An 18,326-nucleotide genomic window follows, 5' to 3' on the forward strand; every position below is an offset into this window, starting at 1 on the left:
AACCCCTCCCTCCCCTGTCCTACAATGTCAATGTCCCCACATGTCCCCACGGCTTCCGCTGCCACTGACGGACGATGATGAGGATGAGATGATGCCGTTTGAATTGTGCCATTCATTTTATTCAGTTTATTATTTATTCATACTAATTTTTAAAGGAAAGTAAGTAGGCGGTATTATTCCACATTATAAAATTGCTAAGTAGGAGGAAGTCGTGTGGAGGGGGCTTAAACCAGATCACTGCAAAAGTACCGATAGCAGTTGTCGTCGTCGTCGCAGTGTGTCAACTTCCTCACTCTTTTTTTGTTCATCCGTATCTTGCATTTTGCAGGATGATTGAGTGTTGTAACGAAAAATGCGACGTGTGCTCGATGAATAACTTGCATAAATAATCTATTTTGTGTAAAAAAAAAATTGGTGTGTAGGTATCAATATTTTTGTCATGAAATGTTTCATAATCGTTTCGAGGATGACGTGTCATTTCCGAGATTTTGTCGTGAATACTTTGTTTGTGGACGAAAATGAATTGTTTTTAGTTGCCGTTTAGACCATCTCGTTGTGTCAATCATGTTATGCAAGGGCGTAATTGAGTTGTAAAAGCCAGGTTTCTGACCAGTCCACCAAGTAATTGGTGAATGGTTACTTATCTATTTACTCACTTATCTTTAGGTAGTCTGCTCACAAAGACAATGCACCAATTTTAGCGCAGGAAAAACAATGCAGTTGTTGGTATTTCAAAGTCAAAATTGATTTGATACATGAAGCACAATTGGTTATGTCATACACGGGAATCTTACATTTCAGATGGGATGAAAGTTCACCTCGTGTCAAATTGATCGATATGCATGCCTCCAAGAATTATAGTGTGGCTGCAGATTAAATATTAACCAAAATCTGCAACGCCTTTGTCTCTACCTTTTTGACAGGATGCAAATTCATGCAGTAAATCCAACAAGATATAATTACGACTTGCATTCAAATGCCAGTAGATAACAAGTATCTGCAATTAGTCAAGAATCAATAATTTGCATTGATTGATTTTAAGATTCGATGAGAAGATCACGGATAAGAAAAAGTTGGGGGACTAAATTGATTCGCCTTGCTGATTGTGTGAAGGCACGATCCATTTATGGAAGAAATTCAAATTTTTCATTCAACCCAGTTGCAGAAGTGCAATGTGGAAATTTTCATATTTTTTTAAGGGAAGAAGAAGAATAATGGCGAGAATTACTTAAAGTGCATCAATGTCATAAGTTGAATTGCGTAAGGGAGGAGGATAAGTACGTAGTACTAAACTTGTTAAGAAAATCATCTTGTTGCCCAACTTGCCTTGAATTTGGGCAAAAATTGGATTTACGATCATCACCTTATGGTACTTGGTATATACGAATTACAATATTTTTCGCATAGATAACACGTTGACACTGACTTGTTATTGCTTTTGCTTGCTTAATGGTGGTTGGTAGTGGCAATTGTGTGAAATGATTTCATTTCTTTGTAACAATTTAAAGACTGTAAAACTCATTACAAATTAGTTCCATCCACTTACAGACTAACCAACCAATTTTGTTTTAATTTTAGTTACGCAACTTTCTCATCTTTTTGAGGTGACAAAATATAAATATGAATTAAGACAGTCTTGAAATTTTTTTGAAGACGAGTTTTTAAATGATGGTAAAAACTGGTCTGTTTGTGAGAATGGTTACTCCAAATTGAAAAATACGTCAATATTAATGGATTTTTTTTATTCGTTTTTTTTTGCAATAATGAAAATCATGTCAAGTTCGTTCGTTCTGGTTTTGATTAGGTTTTTGAATTTATTTAAATAGTTACAGTTTTAATATTTATTTACTATGTAAACGTGCACTCCTCTCTTGAAAAGTTAGTCAATCCGTTAAATTTAGTCATCATCATTATAAACGCAAATCTTAATTAATTACTTAATTTCACTTTCTGCATTTAAAGCCAATCTTCTTTCACTCTCTTCTTTATTATTTAATATCTCTCGCGTACCAATTTAATATTCATGAATTAATGAAAACGTGCCTAAAATTCATCCCTTGAGATTAACTCTTCTCTTCCCAATCAAAGATAACAATTGGAAATATCGACTTTTTAACACATAGGGTACTTGTGCTCGTCCACTTACTTGTGTAAAAGTAAGTATCCCAATTCAAAATAGTACTAAAGGAACTAAATTAAATTATTCAATTCACATCAAATTGCCCACAGGCTGCGAATTTAAAGGACAATGATGAATTGTTATGATTATGAAGAAGAAGTAGAAAATTGGCCGAGTCGGCCGAATGCATCCGTAGTTTTCCGTAGTCAAATAAATAAGTACAGAGTACTTTATTAAATTAAAACTAATAATATTTTAATCAGTATTCATCATGTGGCAAAATTATTATTAAGAAGAAGAAGGAAAAGTAGGTATTTCCAATTCTGGGGGTCGGAGGACCCAAAAATATTTACGTCCTCTGTTTAATATTCTAGACTAATAAATTGCAAAATATTCCTTATTTTCTCGCATTACACAACTGTTTTTGTTTGTAATATGATTTGATTCAGTTTTCATCCAATTTCGTTTCGCAAACCATTTCGTTAGCTCATAATTCATTTTTGTACAGCTTTTTAACATTTTGAACAAGGATGAATTATGCTTTGCTTTTTTATATGGTGCATGCGGTGAGAGACGCTGCTGGCTGCTCGGCTGATGAAACTTGGCATTCTTCTGTAAAAATGGTCGTTGATTTGAAGTCGTCGTTTTGTTGTTGGATGAATGACAATATAAAAAAATATGAAAAATTTATGATGGATTAAATCCAATTCATATCATCCATTCAGAGGAATATTTTGGGCTGGATTACATTCCATTGTCGCAGTGCCCAAACTTGCCTGGCCCGGCCCTGGGGATTTTTTAGGCCCGGCCCCATTTATTATTTGGCATTTGTGCGTGAAATTTTGAGTCTAAAAAGGTATCTTTAAAACAATTCTGATCGTAAGCAAGTCAGCAAAAGAATTAACAAGATGTCAATATATTGATTGTGTTGACTTCAACCACTTCTTACTTCAACGTTACAGAATTATGATTGTGCAATCTTTTTTGGAGGCGAAATTATTTATAACCATTTCGAAATCAAAGGCATTCAATCGTTCTTGCCAATTGTTGACCTCAGATAATTCTTGATTATTTTCATCTGCAAAATGGCCCCTCATTTGACGGAACAGAAATGGGCAGACTGAGAAACATCCTCAGTGCCATCTCGAAGTTTAGATACGCACACGCGAGACCATTAATATGTATATATGTAGAATTTTCAGGATATCCAAGGGTCCTAGTTTAATTAGGTCTTTTTCAACTTTGTTAAACGCCGACATAGTAGTGCCCAGACTTTGAACTTCGTTTAAAAATGTAGGGCCGCAAAACCCGCATGGGTACAATTTGCGTTATTATACCTTACGCGCTATAAAGTTTGAAAATTGAACTATTTAAGAGTTTTTAAAAAATTATTTTGATTTGTTCTTCGAACTATCATTTTCACCGAAGGACCTGGTATGCATCTGCATTGTGTACAAATAAGTGCAATAGCTCCAGATTTTTTAATGTCTTCGGTGATACAAAATCTACCCGGTACGTTTCTTTATTTGGTCAGCAAAAATATCGAAATCGAAGTTGGGCTTATCATTTTGACTGCACAATTTCCTGCTTTAGTAATTTAGTAAAATCAAGCATGTCCTGTTTTCGCCCTGTGACAATGTGACATAGGGTCTTACACAAAATTTTCAGGTTAGCGACGAATGGTCGACAAACGTTTCGTCGAAACCTGATTAGTCGACAAAACAGATATGTGGTCGGCAGAAAATTGGTCGAAACAGTGTATATGTCGAACATGTCATACTGGTCCCCAACTTAAAGTGGTCGACAACATATTAGTCGACCAATGTTACAAGTTTTAAGTAATCCTTGCATGGGAAGATGTATAATTTTATTACTACTTATCCAGAAATTCTGCCAAAAGATAGCATTACATCGATAAGTGAAAATTGCAGTCGCATAAGTTAAAAATATTACCATATTTGATCCAAATTAACATTTTTCTATCACGGTATGTGGACTTAGAATTGATACGCCGGGCTTGTTTCTCCCAGATTTTTTGCAACATGCACAATTCCGCACATCTATCAAATACACAAAGTTTTAGTTCAAAACTCGGGCCGATAAGAAAAAACCATCGTTTTTAATTTTAAAATAATTACTTAAAACAACTCCATTTCCCATAACAGAATAATGCGTTATGCAGGAAGACTGCAAATCAATTGATTTCGATGTGGATATGGAATAGTTTTATTTATTTTGAAGTTAAAAATCGATGATCGAGTTTTTAATTGAACTAAAGGTTATTCATTTAATACATATAAATATGTGTGAAAATGTACATGTTGCAAAAAAATCTGGGAGAAACACGCCTGCCGAACCCATTGGTACCGAAATCGTGAAGACAAATATTTTGTCGACGAGCTGAGATTGGGGACCAGCTGGTTGTCGACCAATATGATGTTGACGAGACAGTTTGTCGGCCACCCACTCGTCCGGAGCCCCAGATTTTCAGCTTAAATTCTACCTTTTATTCCAAGGTAGGTACATAACCATTGTTAGCTATTGTTCTTTTATGATCGACAATGTGATGGCATAGGTGCCTTTGTAGATTCGACATTTAAACCCAATGTGGCTGCTCAAAATCTTCGAAGCAATTAAGGACTTGTGATAGGTAGCGAACTTGTTCGTACAATAATTTTAGTGGACACAACTACCCGATACCTTCTGGGGATTACACCTGCCCTAGCTTTTTTAGTGTTTTCGGAGAGGTAAAAAAGGTTATGATGCATTTTTTACTTGGTCAGCCCAAGTAAGAATGCATAGATTGGGCTTATAATTTTCACGCCATAATTTCTCCATTTTAATAATTTGAAAGAATCAAGGATAAATTATTTTAGGCTCACAAAAGTGAAAAGAGTTTTTTTTTAACTGTTTTAATTTTAGGGTAATTATTGTTTATTTCTGTTCGATATTGGCACGCTACGAAATTGCTCAAAATCTTCGAAACGTTTAAATAATTTTCCGTGAAATTTTGTAGTGGACACCAGGGCCCGGCCCCCTTCGGGGCCCGGCCCTGGGGAAAACCCCCACCTGGCAGCCCCTCGTAAGGGCCCTGCATTGTCGTGCTAGAATTGTATAATGGTAATAATAAATAAGAATATGATTAGATTATAAAGAAGAATTTAAATAAGAATTAAGGGTCGGAAATAAGTGTTCATTGTGTTTTCCTCGCATTGTTCACTGTTTGTTGTTGGTGCAGGTAAAATCTTAATTTCTGACCTGTGTTGTGAACCTTGTTGAACTAAACAAAATTAATTTCGGGTATGATTCTACACAAGTTTTATATAAATCCTGGAAAAATTATGGTTTTGTATGCCTGTTTTCTGTAAAAATGGTACATTTTCAAAGTTGCGAAACTTCTTTATGTGCATCTGCCTACCTCAAAAAAATGTTGCAACGTCACCTTCACGAATGTTTTGATACACATATGCATAATGCACCCACCAAAACTAATAAGTAACGCCAATTACATTACTTAATGTTACGTACAGCGATTACTATCGCTTTAAATATTTGTGTAACGTGTAACGCAACAGACGAATTTAAAACGTTACAAGTCATCATCATCAACACCACAACGGCGACTTATTTTCGCCATCGTCGTCATCTTCCTTCAAGAATAACATGGTACAATCATGCATTAATTTTACTGCAAATACATTTCGAACAAGTAAGTAAAATGTAACATTTTGTTGCGTTTAAGAACATGATTTAGTGTATATGCAAATCAAGTTACGAACAACACTATACACAACAAAAAGGTAAAACCTCTTTCTTTCTTCTCACGATTAGAGGTAAACCACCATTTACTATGCGATTCAGATTCGTTTGTTCGCTTCTGGCAAGGAAATTTTGTCACGATTTTTCCTACTGGGTTTTGTAATGTGATTTAATGTTGGTCAGTTATGCAGGAGATAAATTTTTGAAGGGGCATGAAAAATTAATGTAGAGAGAGAGATGACAAATTCGGGAAAACCCACATTGATGAATGAAAGTTGTATTACCAAATTATGTGTGGATGTGGTTTATACGAATTTTGGTACAATGGTAAAGATGTTCTTTGACCCATAGTTTTGACCGCATTGACTTAATTTATGTGGGGCAGAGGTTGAACAGGAATTCCTAAGCGATATTGTTTCATTTCACGAATTTAGACAAAAGATGCCTCCATACATATTTACAACTAATAAGTATATTTATTAGCTTGCATGTGAACATAAGAATTATATTGGTAATTTAAATTTGCATGTATGAGACGGATGGAATTAGGAATGTCAACAATTTTATGAGATATGCGGAAGCCACGTATTGTTTCGAAGTACCAATTGTCCATGTGACTGGGACTTTCCTATTGCCAAACGACATCGGACAAGTTGTGGAGTAAGGGGGCCAACAAGACTGCCATTTCAAATTCAGGCGAAGTTCTGATAAACATGGAACTAATTGCCTTGTTTGCATTACGCCACGCAAAAGTTGTGTTGTATAATCATTCCTTACTGCAGAACGAATATGAAGAACAATTAGTCAATCATTAAAAAATGGTGATCCAGCCGACCGGCTTCCTCCTCCTTGGCGAAAAAAAAACCCGCCGGATTTTATTAAAGATTAGAGGGATTCGATTTCAGGAAATCGGGAATTTTAAATACCCACCCAGTTGTGGAACCCAGAGACACCGTTTTTCAACTCGGCAAGAAAAAATGTTTCATCCTGGACGATCCCAGTGTCCTCAAAACCCGATTTTTCAAGAAATTGTCACATAATTAAGTATAGTTTTGGATTTTACTCAATTTTAAAAATAGAAGCCCCTACTAACGTGAGCAGATGCGCCTACGAGGAATACGTATACGTAAAAGAGCAGTCCCCAAAAACTTCCAGAAGTCCAGGCTTCATTTTGTTTTTTAGCTCAATTTTCTTATGAAATTCACCACTTGAACCCAACTTTTATTCCTGAATGCTAGGGGACTAACTTCAAACTACATTGACACACAAATAATCTCTGATTATTATCATAGAATGATGGACGTTATCTAACTTTAGTTCGTAGTTGCTCCTCACTCGAAATTTAGAAGGTGTCACCGAGTTCAATTTGACTTACACTGATAGGTCGCATTCCCAATCATTTGGGTTCATCGATTGACATTAATGGAACAGAATTTAAATAGTACTTCCAAATCGATGTAAAAAATAACCAAGAAATTAAGTTAGTTTATGTAAAAAAATTAACATCAGGAAAAATCTATTTTGATGAATTATTTGTTAACTTATGTGTTCATTATTTACACATGACTAAAATCCTGTGAAATGGAGGTTTCTAATTGCTGATAAGCTTGTACGTCACAAGTGTCATCTGTCAAGCTTGCTAATCTAAATTAATTTCATTGCAATTGAAATATGAATTTTGATTTTATCCACACAAAATATTGCCACTTGATCCCTCACTCTTCTACATATATTGACGCGTAGATGAGGAGGAAATGTTACATGATTGATTTCTGCATCATAATTTGAATTTGTATGAAATTTAGTACAGGTTTAAACAAATCATTCAATTTCAGCAGAACAGTATTGCCTTAAAGTCGGTATGCAAAAACTTTTTTATTTCTTTGAGACTAAATTTTAGACTTGAATGGTAAACTCATTGAGTTACATAGCATACGCCGAAGCAATGAATTGTTTGTTTGAACCAATGGTCCATGTGGTAACTGGGACTTTCCTATTTCCAAACGACATCGGGCAAGTTGTAGAATCAGGCCTGGTCAACCAACAAGCAGAGTAGACGGCCATTTCAAATTCGGGCGAAGTTCCGATAAACATGGAACTAATTGGCTTGTTTGCATTACGCCACATAAAGTTGTGTTGGACAATTGCTCCTTGCTGCGATAAATAGAAAATAACAGTCAAAATTGTCAATTCGTTAAGAAAAGCTCTTTTTATGGTCATATTACCGGTCCAAGATCCAAAAATTCCATCCATCCACGGTAATTCATTCGGCCAGCTTCCTCCTCCTTGGCGAAAAATACCTGCGGGGAGCAAAATATGGAGATTAAGTAATTGATTTCGGAAATTAAATTTTAGAATATTTTTCAGACAAAATTTGTGTTTTAAATACCCAGTTGTGGAATCCGGAGACACCGTTTTTCAACTCGGCGAGGAAAATGTGCTCCAATCCGGATGATCCCAGGGTCGATCCGGATCTCGAGTAGAGACCAAACCACATCTCGTGAAACTTTTCTCTCGTCAAGGAAATTCCTTTCGACGTGAGGAAAGTTTGGAGTTGTTGCATGATTGGAGTTGCAAGAACGGCATCGAGGAAAGCGTTGATTTCTGCGGTCTCTGCTGCTGTTTCAGTCTCGGCAACTGCGACATCAGCGTTGTAATTATCATGGAGGGCGACGAGCAGGGCAACCGTTCCGCGTGTGTATGCGGTGGGATTAACGGCGAGAAGGCTATAGATTATAATTAGAGAATTATAATTATATCAATAAATTGAGTACATATTTGTGTAATGAAATTTTTGCTCTTACGGGCTTGGGGCCAGATCGACAGTTGAACCTTGAGTGGTCCTTCCCTGAAGATCCCAGGTCACGAAACCAGCGACGTTGTTTGGATTTGTAGCCTCAAGTACGTAAAGCTCTTCGGCCAAAGCTTCCAACTCAGCGTTAGTGATGGGGGCTGTAAATAATTAAGGTATGAAACAGTGCGACTTTAACTTGGACATCTCCAACATGAAGTGTTGCATGGGCGTTTTACCTGTACCGGGGTCCAAACAAAGAGTGTAATAATCCGGGCCTTTTAGGTACATGCAAAATTAAGAAATATTATATTTGTTTTATTTATTTGTGTTTAATTAATAATTGGTCAGTTAAATACTTACAGCAGTCGTTGTACTGCATGCAGAACGAGTTACACTGGCACCCATTTGGAACGGTACCAGACCTATTGCATCGTCCCAGACAGGAAAAGAGGTCTTCTTGGAAAAGGTGGTTCTCCTCGAAACCAGAGTCTATAAGAAATTAACACATGATTAAACATGAATTTAACTCAAATTGAAGAATTAAAGCCCTTACGAACGCGAGCAGATGCGCCTACGAGGAACAAAAGAGCAGCCCCCCAAAACGCCACAGCAGCAAATCCAGACTTCATTTTGATTCTTCTTTGTTCCTTTCTGGAATTGACCAGTAGAAGCCCAACCTATTTTCCAGAGTGATTAGAGACTAGTTTGAAACTTCATTTATACTACGCAAATACCGTTTTGTAATATAATTGTAATCATTGTTTGATAATGGACATTATCTAACTTTAGTCACGTAGTTTAGCCCCACTCGAAATTCAGGAGGTGTCACCGAGCCATTGTCAATTAATTTGGCTTATCGTGTATAATTTTATCTTGATGGGGAAAGCTTCTTCTTATGCAAGGTTTGATTTACAAATATATTATGCATACACTGCAAACTGCAACGCAACACCTGACCCTACCAAAGCGAGATATCATGCAGGTAAAAAGTGAGGATTACGTGTTCCGGAATTTGATCTAATGTGACCAGCCAGACCACATTCCTGCACCCGTTATTATAGATTGTACAGAGAAAATGGGCTTAATCATCGTAATCCTGGGCAGTCTATGAATCAGCTTCAGATCTGCAGTTTTCGGAATAATTTCTTTCTTTTCAGAAAAAGCTGAGATTCTGCTGCTCAAAGAATTTTTCAGAGAAATTAAGATAAAAATTTCCGAAAGGTTCAGAACTGCAGCTTTAAAATTGAAAAAGCTGCAGGTCTGGAAATTGATTTTTCCAGGCTACAAAGATCTGTAGATCTGCCTTCCAAAAGCTGCATAATAACAGCTTTTAGAGCTGCAGATATGACGCTGATTTCTGGACTGCTGGGTGACGTACAACTAACTAATTGCTCAATTTTTCCTCCTCCACGAATCATATAATCCCACAATTTACACTTCCATTAAAAACTTTTATTATAAAAACAATGGATTCACAATGCAGTAACAAATAGAGCAAAGTGCACACATAAATCAATCATCACAATAATCATTCACTCATTCCTTCTTTCGTTTCGGCAGGTACTAAAGTATTAAAAAAGAGTTCAAGATAGAAAATATTTTACAACTTGATTACAATGACTTAGAAAATTGCTCCTTCTTGTTTTAGGAAATATATGTCTGGCCCATTGAGCAATGAAGGGTGAAGAAACATGAAAAATAATAGCTGGAAGAGAACAATGTCGAAGAACAAAGTTCTTAATATCCTTGTGGCTGAGGAACGCCATAAACTGGGGCAGAAACAGCGACTGGGGCGGCGACGGCAACTGGTCCGTAAACTGGGGCTGGGGCGGCTTGGTGGTCCTTGTATCGGATGAAGAAAACCTGCAACCAGAGAAAATGGCATCGATTATAAAATTGTACCAAATTTATGCAAATATAATTTCGAACCTCTGGCTTTTGTGGGAGTGGGGACGCCGGTTGGCGAATCTTGACATCGGCAGTGTTGTGACCCTTCTTCACGAGGACGTAGACAACCGTCTTTTGCTGTTCCTGTTCTGGGAGGAGGACTTCAGTCTGTTGGTGAGATGAGGAAGATGGAGTCTTGACGAAGATGATGTTGACGTGCTTATCTCCACCGCCTGGGACACGAATGGTCCTCTGAGTGTGTTCTGGGGCCTCATCCGGGGCTGAGTGAACGTACACGTGCTTGTAAACTTGACCACCGTACGAAACCGCGGGTCCTGGTCCATATTCGGTGGCTAAAACGGCAGGGGCGGCGTATTGGGGGACTCCATAAGCGGCTGGGGGTTCTGGCCGGGCAAGCGTCACGGCGACGAAGGACGCTACAATCTAACCATATAAAATAAGATATTTACGTAAAAATTAGCACTTTTTTAAGACGAACTTTTAGTCACTACTTATCTATCCAAGCTTATCTTTCTTCTTACCAGAGCAATCTTAATCATTTTGCTTTATTTTTTCACGAAAACTACACACCACACACAGAAATAGATTTTACGTAACTGTTGAGAGGACTGGATGATAACGTCAACTGTTGACACTTGCCAGGGGACTACACGCTTTTATACTAATTGGACCACAGAGGCAGATACTCTGCATAATATATGTAATTCGTACGACATCCCCCTTATTCCACCCAGAGGTATGCTTGCTGCACGTTGTGTCGATCCTTCTAATAAGCACAGCAGGTAAATAATAAATAGGTGATTAATTGGTTCATCTGGTTAGTCTGGTCAGTCAGTCGGCGTCATATTTACAAGTTCCCTGATCTCATACATAACATATAAATGAGCAATCTTCCACTAAACAACTGACCCAATCGTCGTCCATATTGCACACAGAGACGCGATGCCAATTAGCAAGTTGTTATTGTAATCAAAATCCGTACCACACGTGGATTGAATTTCTCATTTTATTACAATATAGACCTGATTTCTTCACTGAATTGACACTTTTTTTTCAAAGTTGTCATCATCATCAACTTGTTGTCGCCAACTTAATACATATTACTACACTCCCACTAAAGAGAATTTCAAAAGGAGGAGAAAATATGGATGAGCGGAGGTTATCTTCATATACATATTTCGAACTTTGACCCTTATTTGGTATGGACTATGGACGACACCACAACAAGAAGATCTACCTAATTGAAATATTTTAATGTGGTTAATATGTAGCAGATTTGCATATTATCTGTTCATTCCTGATCACGATCATCATCATTCTTTGTTATACAGATGCACAAACAAATAGGAAGTTGAGGAAATAAACTCCCACTTTTTTAGGCTTCAAACATTACAAATTCTTGATCATGATGCCTTTTTTTCTGTACGTGCGTCAGTCACATCTTATGCTAAAATACTAATTGGCTTCCATAATGGAATGAAAATTGTAGAATTCTACCTGATTATATGCAGTTTAATGCATGCAGTGCATACTTATTTACATCCATTTAAATGTCATGTACTTAAAAAAGTTGACCTGCATCATCATCATCATCAGTGTAAGTAAATAATAAGTAATTCAATAACCAAAAGGAGCTGGATTGGACTTGATTCAATTTATTGCTTACATATTTAAATAAATATAAAGATCCATATTAAATGGCACAATTAATATTTGGGTAATAATTTTGTATCTCCGTTATTAAGAGTGTGTTATGTCACACTCGTTCGTTTTTATGACTTCTTGTTTCACTTTTTGTAATATCTTGATGAAAAAGTGATTCAATTGATGTATGCTACTTCTCGAAACCAGTCTACTTCTTATATTATAGGGCGTTAGCCTAGCGAACATAAGCAGTGGCCGCGGAAGCTGTGGGGACATGTGGGGACATTAATATTGTAGAATAGGGGAGGGGTTTGTATAACATGGGGAGATGATGGGGACATCGAACAACCGTGGGGACATTGTCCCATGCTTCCGCGGCCACTGAACATACAAAAGTTTAATAACTTTTGACGTTGACATCGACACATGAAATTTTATGCATGAATAGTCAACTTGAGACGGATTTGTTTTGCATTACATAGATAAGAACAAATGTTTTTCAGACAGTGTTAAAAAATTGGCAGGATCGAACTCCTTACCCGTCATAAAATTCAATTTGAAGACGTTTCATGTCGCAATAATTGCAAAGTAAGTCAAATTTGGTGATCTACTTGTTGCACTTACAAGTCGTAAATAAATCTAAATCTGTAACATTTAGCGTTATTTATTTTTTTAACTAAGGCACATCTACACTTTTTAGCAAAAAAGGTATGCCATGTTTGGTATTACGGATGGTAAAATTTCCATTAGAAAAAGATAAATCCAGACATGCTGTAAAATTTATGATCATCATTTAATTTGCCAAGAATTAATGCAATGCTGACAAGAGGATGTGGGGAGGTGGAGGTTTATTCGTACATATAATTTGTACAATTGTTGTAATTATTATTGCATAAATCTTTATCTTACAAGTAATTTGTGTTACATTAAATCCATTACTTTACACGGCAGAATTTATGGGATAAGAGACAAACAAAATGCAAAATAATGTCCACCAATCTCTCGAAATCAAATTAACAAAACATGCTAAAACATTGTATTTATTACATAAAACTTTCTTTCATCTGATCCAAGAAACATGTGTAATGTTGAGAAAAGTGTTAAATTCTCTAATTGTCACTACTTACTTATTAATGTCATTTGTTATGATTTAATTTTACATTAAAATTAGCATATTTGGCTGAAAAATATCAAAATTCTAGCATAGAGAAGAAGGAACAGCGCCTTTCTCTTGGCGTTGGCGGTTGAAGCTCACTCCAGTCACTCCATTGTTAGCGAGACACGTTTTTTTGTCCCAAAACTTTTTATTTCGCAGCCAATTTCGATACAAATTAATTAACAATTTATAAACCAATTGAAATAAGTTGACGATAATAGAACAATATTGTTGGGAAAGGTTTTTTTAATTCAAGGTAGACACTAAATTAACAAGCATGTCGGAAGCAGGGAAAATTAAGCTGGAACCAATTGAACACGAGTTCGATGAGCACGATGTAAGAAATTTTAATTTTTTATCAATTAGAATGTTACATACACACAAGAGTAACTCCACCAATTCATAAAGTGACTCTACTTTTTTAATTGTTTTTCTAGGAAGTTCCTGAGAAGAAGAATGATAAGCAGCGTGTCGAACTCCGCAAGATCAAGACGGAAGAAACATTGAAGAAGGTGGCCACCACCAAGTTTATGGACGAAGAGGGTGACGAAACTCTCGTGGATGACAGTAAACTTCTAGAAGTTCTAGTTGAACAGGCAGCAGACTCGTCGCAGCCAGAAATCCAGCTCAACGCGGTCACCGCGGTGCGAAAGATGCTCTCCACGAGTCCGGATTCATACCTCGATCCATTTATTAACCTCGGGATCCTCCCCAGCTTGGTTAACTGTCTGGGTGGCAATAACTGGTGAGGACAATTAAGTTAACACAATAAGTATCTAGCAATAAATTAACTAATCAATTTGATGTTTTGTGACTCAGTGACACCCTTCAATTAGAAGCCGTCTGGGCCTTGACCAACGTTGCTGCCGGGACATCGGAGCAAACTCTGGCTGTCGTTGAGTGTGGCGCCGTGCCCAAACTGATCGCTCTCCTCGCCTCTCCACATGAAGCGTTGTGCGAACAGGCCGTCTGGGCACTGGGGAATATCGTCGGGGATGGACCAAAGTGTAGAGGCTATGCCATTTCTGAGGGATTGTTGGGCCCCCTCTTCAACTTAATTCATCCAGGGGTCTCTATCACCTTTCTCCGGAACATAACCTGGGTGATTAGCAACCTGTGCAGGTGCAATGATCCAGCTCTGCCGCAGGAAAGTGTGGCCGAAATTCTGCCCACGCTCAATTTACTTATCGACCACAGTGACAAGACCGTTCTTGTCAACACAGTTTGGGCCCTCAGCTATCTTTCGAACGGACGGAACGACCAAATTCAAATGGTTATCGACTCTGGAGTCCTTCCCAAACCCGTTTCCTTTTTGTCCCATCACGATCCCAAGATGCAAATTGCTGCAGTTCGTGCTGTTGGAAATATTGTCACTGGAACGGACGAGCAGACACAGGTCGTCATCGATTGTGGCGCTCTCGGACATTTCGTCAACTTGCTGACCCATCAGAATGAGAAGATTTGCCAAGAGGCTATTTGGCTTTTGAGCAATGTGACGGCAGGAAATGGCGCACAGGTGCAGGCCGTCCTTGACGCGGGGTTAATCCCTTTGATTCAATCACATTTGGATAAGGTGGGTAGAAAAATTAGCAATTTTTTTTAATCTGAGGGATGAGATTAGCTTGGTTTATTGTAAGTTGATTTATTTCCAGGGTACCTTCCAAACCCAGAAGGAAGCCGCGTGGACTGTGACTAACATATTGGCAAGTGGGACTAAAGAACAAGTCTTGCATGTAATTTCGTGTGATATTGTCCAACCGTTGTGCAATTTATTGTGCTGTGGAGAACCAGATGTGGGTAGAGATATACTGCTTTATTATAATAGCATATTGTTATTGATTGGTAATCATAATTAATTAGATCCTCCGTATTGTGCTGGACGGGATTAATAACATGTTGAAGACGATTGGTGGTCGTTGGGCGAATGGCAAAGAAGTGGAACGAGTCTGCTGTCTGATTGAGGAATGCGGAGGACTTGATAAGATCGAGAGTTTACAGACTAACGAAAATCTCGATATTTACAAGAAGGCTTACGACATTATTGAAAACTATTTCTCCGAAGATGTTAGTACTTGATTCCTAATTTAATTTTTATCAAAAATTTTCTAAGAAAAATTTTTTTCGTCCATTTTCAGATCGACGAAGATCAAAAACTCGTTCCGGAGACAACCGTTGAAGAAATGTTTGAATTCGGCCCCAATGACGCTGCCGGACCTCAAGGAGGCTTCAATTTTTAATTTGTCAAAATAACTGTTCTTCTCATTCTTCATATCGTTACTTACTATTTTTCATATTTTAATGGATTAACGTTGCTTGCTCTTTTTAATAGTAATATTTATTACATACTCAAAATTCTGGAAATTTGTTTTTATGTTCTGGGCATTCTACAACTCTACTCCAGAGTTGACTCGTTCCATTTAAGCATTTTAGTTTATCCGTAAGTAGCTCTAGTAGTAGTGTAATGCAATTTATAGCGTGTCAGTATATTTAATGTACCAACTTTGAATTGGGAAACCAGTAGTCTCACTTTTACGATGTGAAGAGCAGCAGAATCAACTTTTGCTCTACTTTGAACACCCATTTCACATAACTATTAAACACTAACGTTGTAATTCAGGAGGTCATGATATGAATTTATGAGATTTTGATAAAAATAAATCACCCCTCTATAAATCTGGATATAAAAAAAGTTTGCTACACACTTTTATCTTTTTTTTATAAAAAACAAAGTCTGTTTTATTTTTCTTATTTGAACAACAATATTGTCCCAAAATCTGGACAATTTCCGTAATAATTATGCCTCATTTATCCTCATCATAGTCAGTACATCAAAAAATATTTTTCTTAATACAGATACTAATAATACTAATAAGTTCTACAGAAGAGAACGTTTGTAAAGTAGTGTTAAGTGTAAAGTGTTTTTTATATCACATCACAGATTTGCAAAGCTGTAGTAGAAAGCTATTATAGTTTAAGAAGATTTGCATGGAAATAATGTCTCACTCAAGATAAGCACTTAACCCTGATGATATCCCCCGCTGGGAAGCCCGTACTCTTGTTGTGGTGGCGCTGGTGCAACCCCAACTGGACCGTACGCTTGGGCTGGAGGAGGTGGACCGTACGCGGGAGCGGCAACTTCCTTGTTCTTATACCGGATGAAGAACACTTCCGGTTTGTGGGGTTGCGTTTGTTGGGGTGCCGTGACCTTAACGTTGTTATAATTCTCAGGCTTTTTCACAAGAACGTAAACAACCGTTTTTTGCTGGGGTTGTTCTGGAAGGATGACTTCCGTCTGTTGAGAGGAAGAGTGGCTGGGGGCCTTGACGAAGATGATGTTGACGTGCTTGTCGCCCCCTCCGGGGACACGGATGACCTTGTTTTCCGCATAAGTTGGCTCATCCGGGGCGGCATGAACTAGCATGCAATAAAAAATATGCAAATTTCCATATGCAAATTTAAAATCAAGAAGGGTCACATGACATACTGTAAACATGTTTGAAAACTTGTGGGACGTAGGCTGGTGCTCCGTATCCGCCTTGGGATTCATACCCCCCGGGAGCAGGAGCCCCATACCCCCCATTGGGGGCAGGCCCAACCGCTGCGGGGACACCATATTGCGGTTCCGACGCTTGATATCGGTTTCCTCCCCCGTATGAAGATGGTGGTTCAGCCGTCGCTAGCGCGGCAAGCGATGCGATAACCTATTCAATGTCGTGGCGTTGTAGAAAAATAAAAAAATTTCCACTATTTCCCGAAATTTCCTAAAACTAAAATTCTTCCAAAAAATGCTACTTTCTTACCAAAAAAGTCTTCATTTTATCCAATTTTTCCCTCAGAACTTTTTACAACTTCCTGTTGAAACTAGGTGATGAACTGTGACTGAAAATTGGTCTACCCAACCTTTTATACCTTACTTATATTTGTGTAAAAGAAGGCAATACTGCCACGCAGGGAATAATAATCTAAAATATTGCATGACACGGCGTTACACATTATTTTACATCTTACAGAGCTTGATAAACGTTGGAATAAATTTTAAATTCAAATCCAAACTTCATAATACGTACATATTTCAAGGAAAAAATGTAATAATTGTGCATCATTTTGTCGAGTCTTAATAACGCTATCGCTATTATGAATCGCAGCCAAGTCACAATTTACTAGTAGGCACGTGGTACTTACTTACAAAGCGTCGTCATCATATACCACCCCTGCTTTTTTTAAGTCGCTCGCGTACATAAAGTTTACCTTATCACCGTTCTTGATCTCTCCTACTCATGATGCTTAATTGAAGAAAACAGAGCAAACCTACCTGCTACATCGTCTACCTGTGCTGCACGTAGGTAGGTAAAAACGGATGCACATAAGTACACACGTGATGCACACCTTTTGTGATGTAACAATAAGGTTTAATAACACGGTGAAGAAAAGAGGAAGCGATATTATTATTGTTGTGAAGGTGAAGCAAAACGAGACGACGACTTGCACTTTTCACAGAAAGTGAATCATATCATATCAGCTTAAAAAAAGTTTTTGAAAAACAAAGCAGAGTTGGAGTCAGTCAGTATAATGGAATTGCAGTATTCTCGTCATTAGTTCACCTTCCGTCATATCTGTATCATTATAGAAGACCAGATAGATATATGTACATATAGGTTTCGTGTAGTTATTTGTATGGGAAGGAGGGCACTAACGCTAGCTAGCACATAAAATTTTGTGCTCGTAGCTAATTTCGACAAAATTACTAGTTTTGTTTGTTTCTCTACGAGCCAAGTGCAGGCGCATTCCTACGATGCAGTTGTATATTTATTTACATAAGATGCATTTTGTATTTATTAGGTTTTTTTTTACTCGGAACTTTTCATATGAAAATCCAAATTTGTATGTGTTTGTAGAGTAAGAGAAAAACATAACTTTAGTTAAATTAGAGAAATTTATTTGATTTG

At 37.5% G+C, this 18,326-nt stretch overlaps 4 protein-coding genes across 4 annotated transcripts; 1 reads left to right on the forward strand and 3 right to left on the reverse strand.

Annotated features, from left to right (window-relative positions):
• Positions 1-7,723: 7,723 nt before the first annotated feature.
• LOC110844906 (poly(U)-specific endoribonuclease homolog) lies at positions 7,724-9,386 on the reverse strand. Its single transcript, XM_022091233.2, has 7 exons — positions 9,226-9,386; positions 9,033-9,161; positions 8,909-8,947; positions 8,683-8,830; positions 8,268-8,604; positions 8,104-8,178; positions 7,724-8,032 (listed from the first exon to the last, which is right to left on the reverse strand). The coding sequence occupies exons 1-7, from the start codon at positions 9,299-9,301 to the stop codon at positions 7,802-7,804; spliced, it is 1,035 nt and encodes a 344-aa protein (XP_021946925.1). The 5' UTR covers positions 9,302-9,386; the 3' UTR covers positions 7,724-7,801.
• Positions 9,387-10,102: 716 nt separating this feature from the next.
• LOC110844909 lies at positions 10,103-11,238 on the reverse strand. The gene is made up of 3 exons (XM_022091235.2): positions 11,102-11,238; positions 10,602-11,003; positions 10,103-10,535 (listed from the first exon to the last, which is right to left on the reverse strand). Exons 1-3 carry the CDS (start codon positions 11,117-11,119, stop codon positions 10,410-10,412), a joined length of 546 nt encoding a protein of 181 aa, XP_021946927.1. The 5' UTR covers positions 11,120-11,238; the 3' UTR covers positions 10,103-10,409.
• A 2,208-nt stretch (positions 11,239-13,446) lies between these two features.
• Positions 13,447-16,059, forward strand: LOC110844905 (importin subunit alpha-4). The gene is made up of 6 exons (XM_022091232.2): positions 13,447-13,717; positions 13,818-14,125; positions 14,200-14,953; positions 15,033-15,173; positions 15,241-15,444; positions 15,516-16,059. Exons 1-6 carry the CDS (start codon positions 13,658-13,660, stop codon positions 15,615-15,617), a joined length of 1,569 nt encoding a protein of 522 aa, XP_021946924.1. The 5' UTR covers positions 13,447-13,657; the 3' UTR covers positions 15,618-16,059.
• A 30-nt stretch (positions 16,060-16,089) lies between these two features.
• On the reverse strand, positions 16,090-17,329 carry LOC110844907. Its single transcript, XM_022091234.2, has 3 exons — positions 17,181-17,329; positions 16,865-17,081; positions 16,090-16,794 (listed from the first exon to the last, which is right to left on the reverse strand). Exons 1-3 carry the CDS (start codon positions 17,193-17,195, stop codon positions 16,397-16,399), a joined length of 630 nt encoding a protein of 209 aa, XP_021946926.1. The 5' UTR covers positions 17,196-17,329; the 3' UTR covers positions 16,090-16,396.
• Between the last annotated feature and the right edge of the window lie 997 nt (positions 17,330-18,326).

The sequence above is a fragment of the Folsomia candida genome, unplaced genomic scaffold (assembly GCF_002217175.1).
Source record: "Folsomia candida strain VU population unplaced genomic scaffold, ASM221717v1 Fcan01_Sc002, whole genome shotgun sequence".
NCBI classification, from domain to species: domain Eukaryota; kingdom Metazoa; phylum Arthropoda; class Collembola; order Entomobryomorpha; family Isotomidae; genus Folsomia; species Folsomia candida.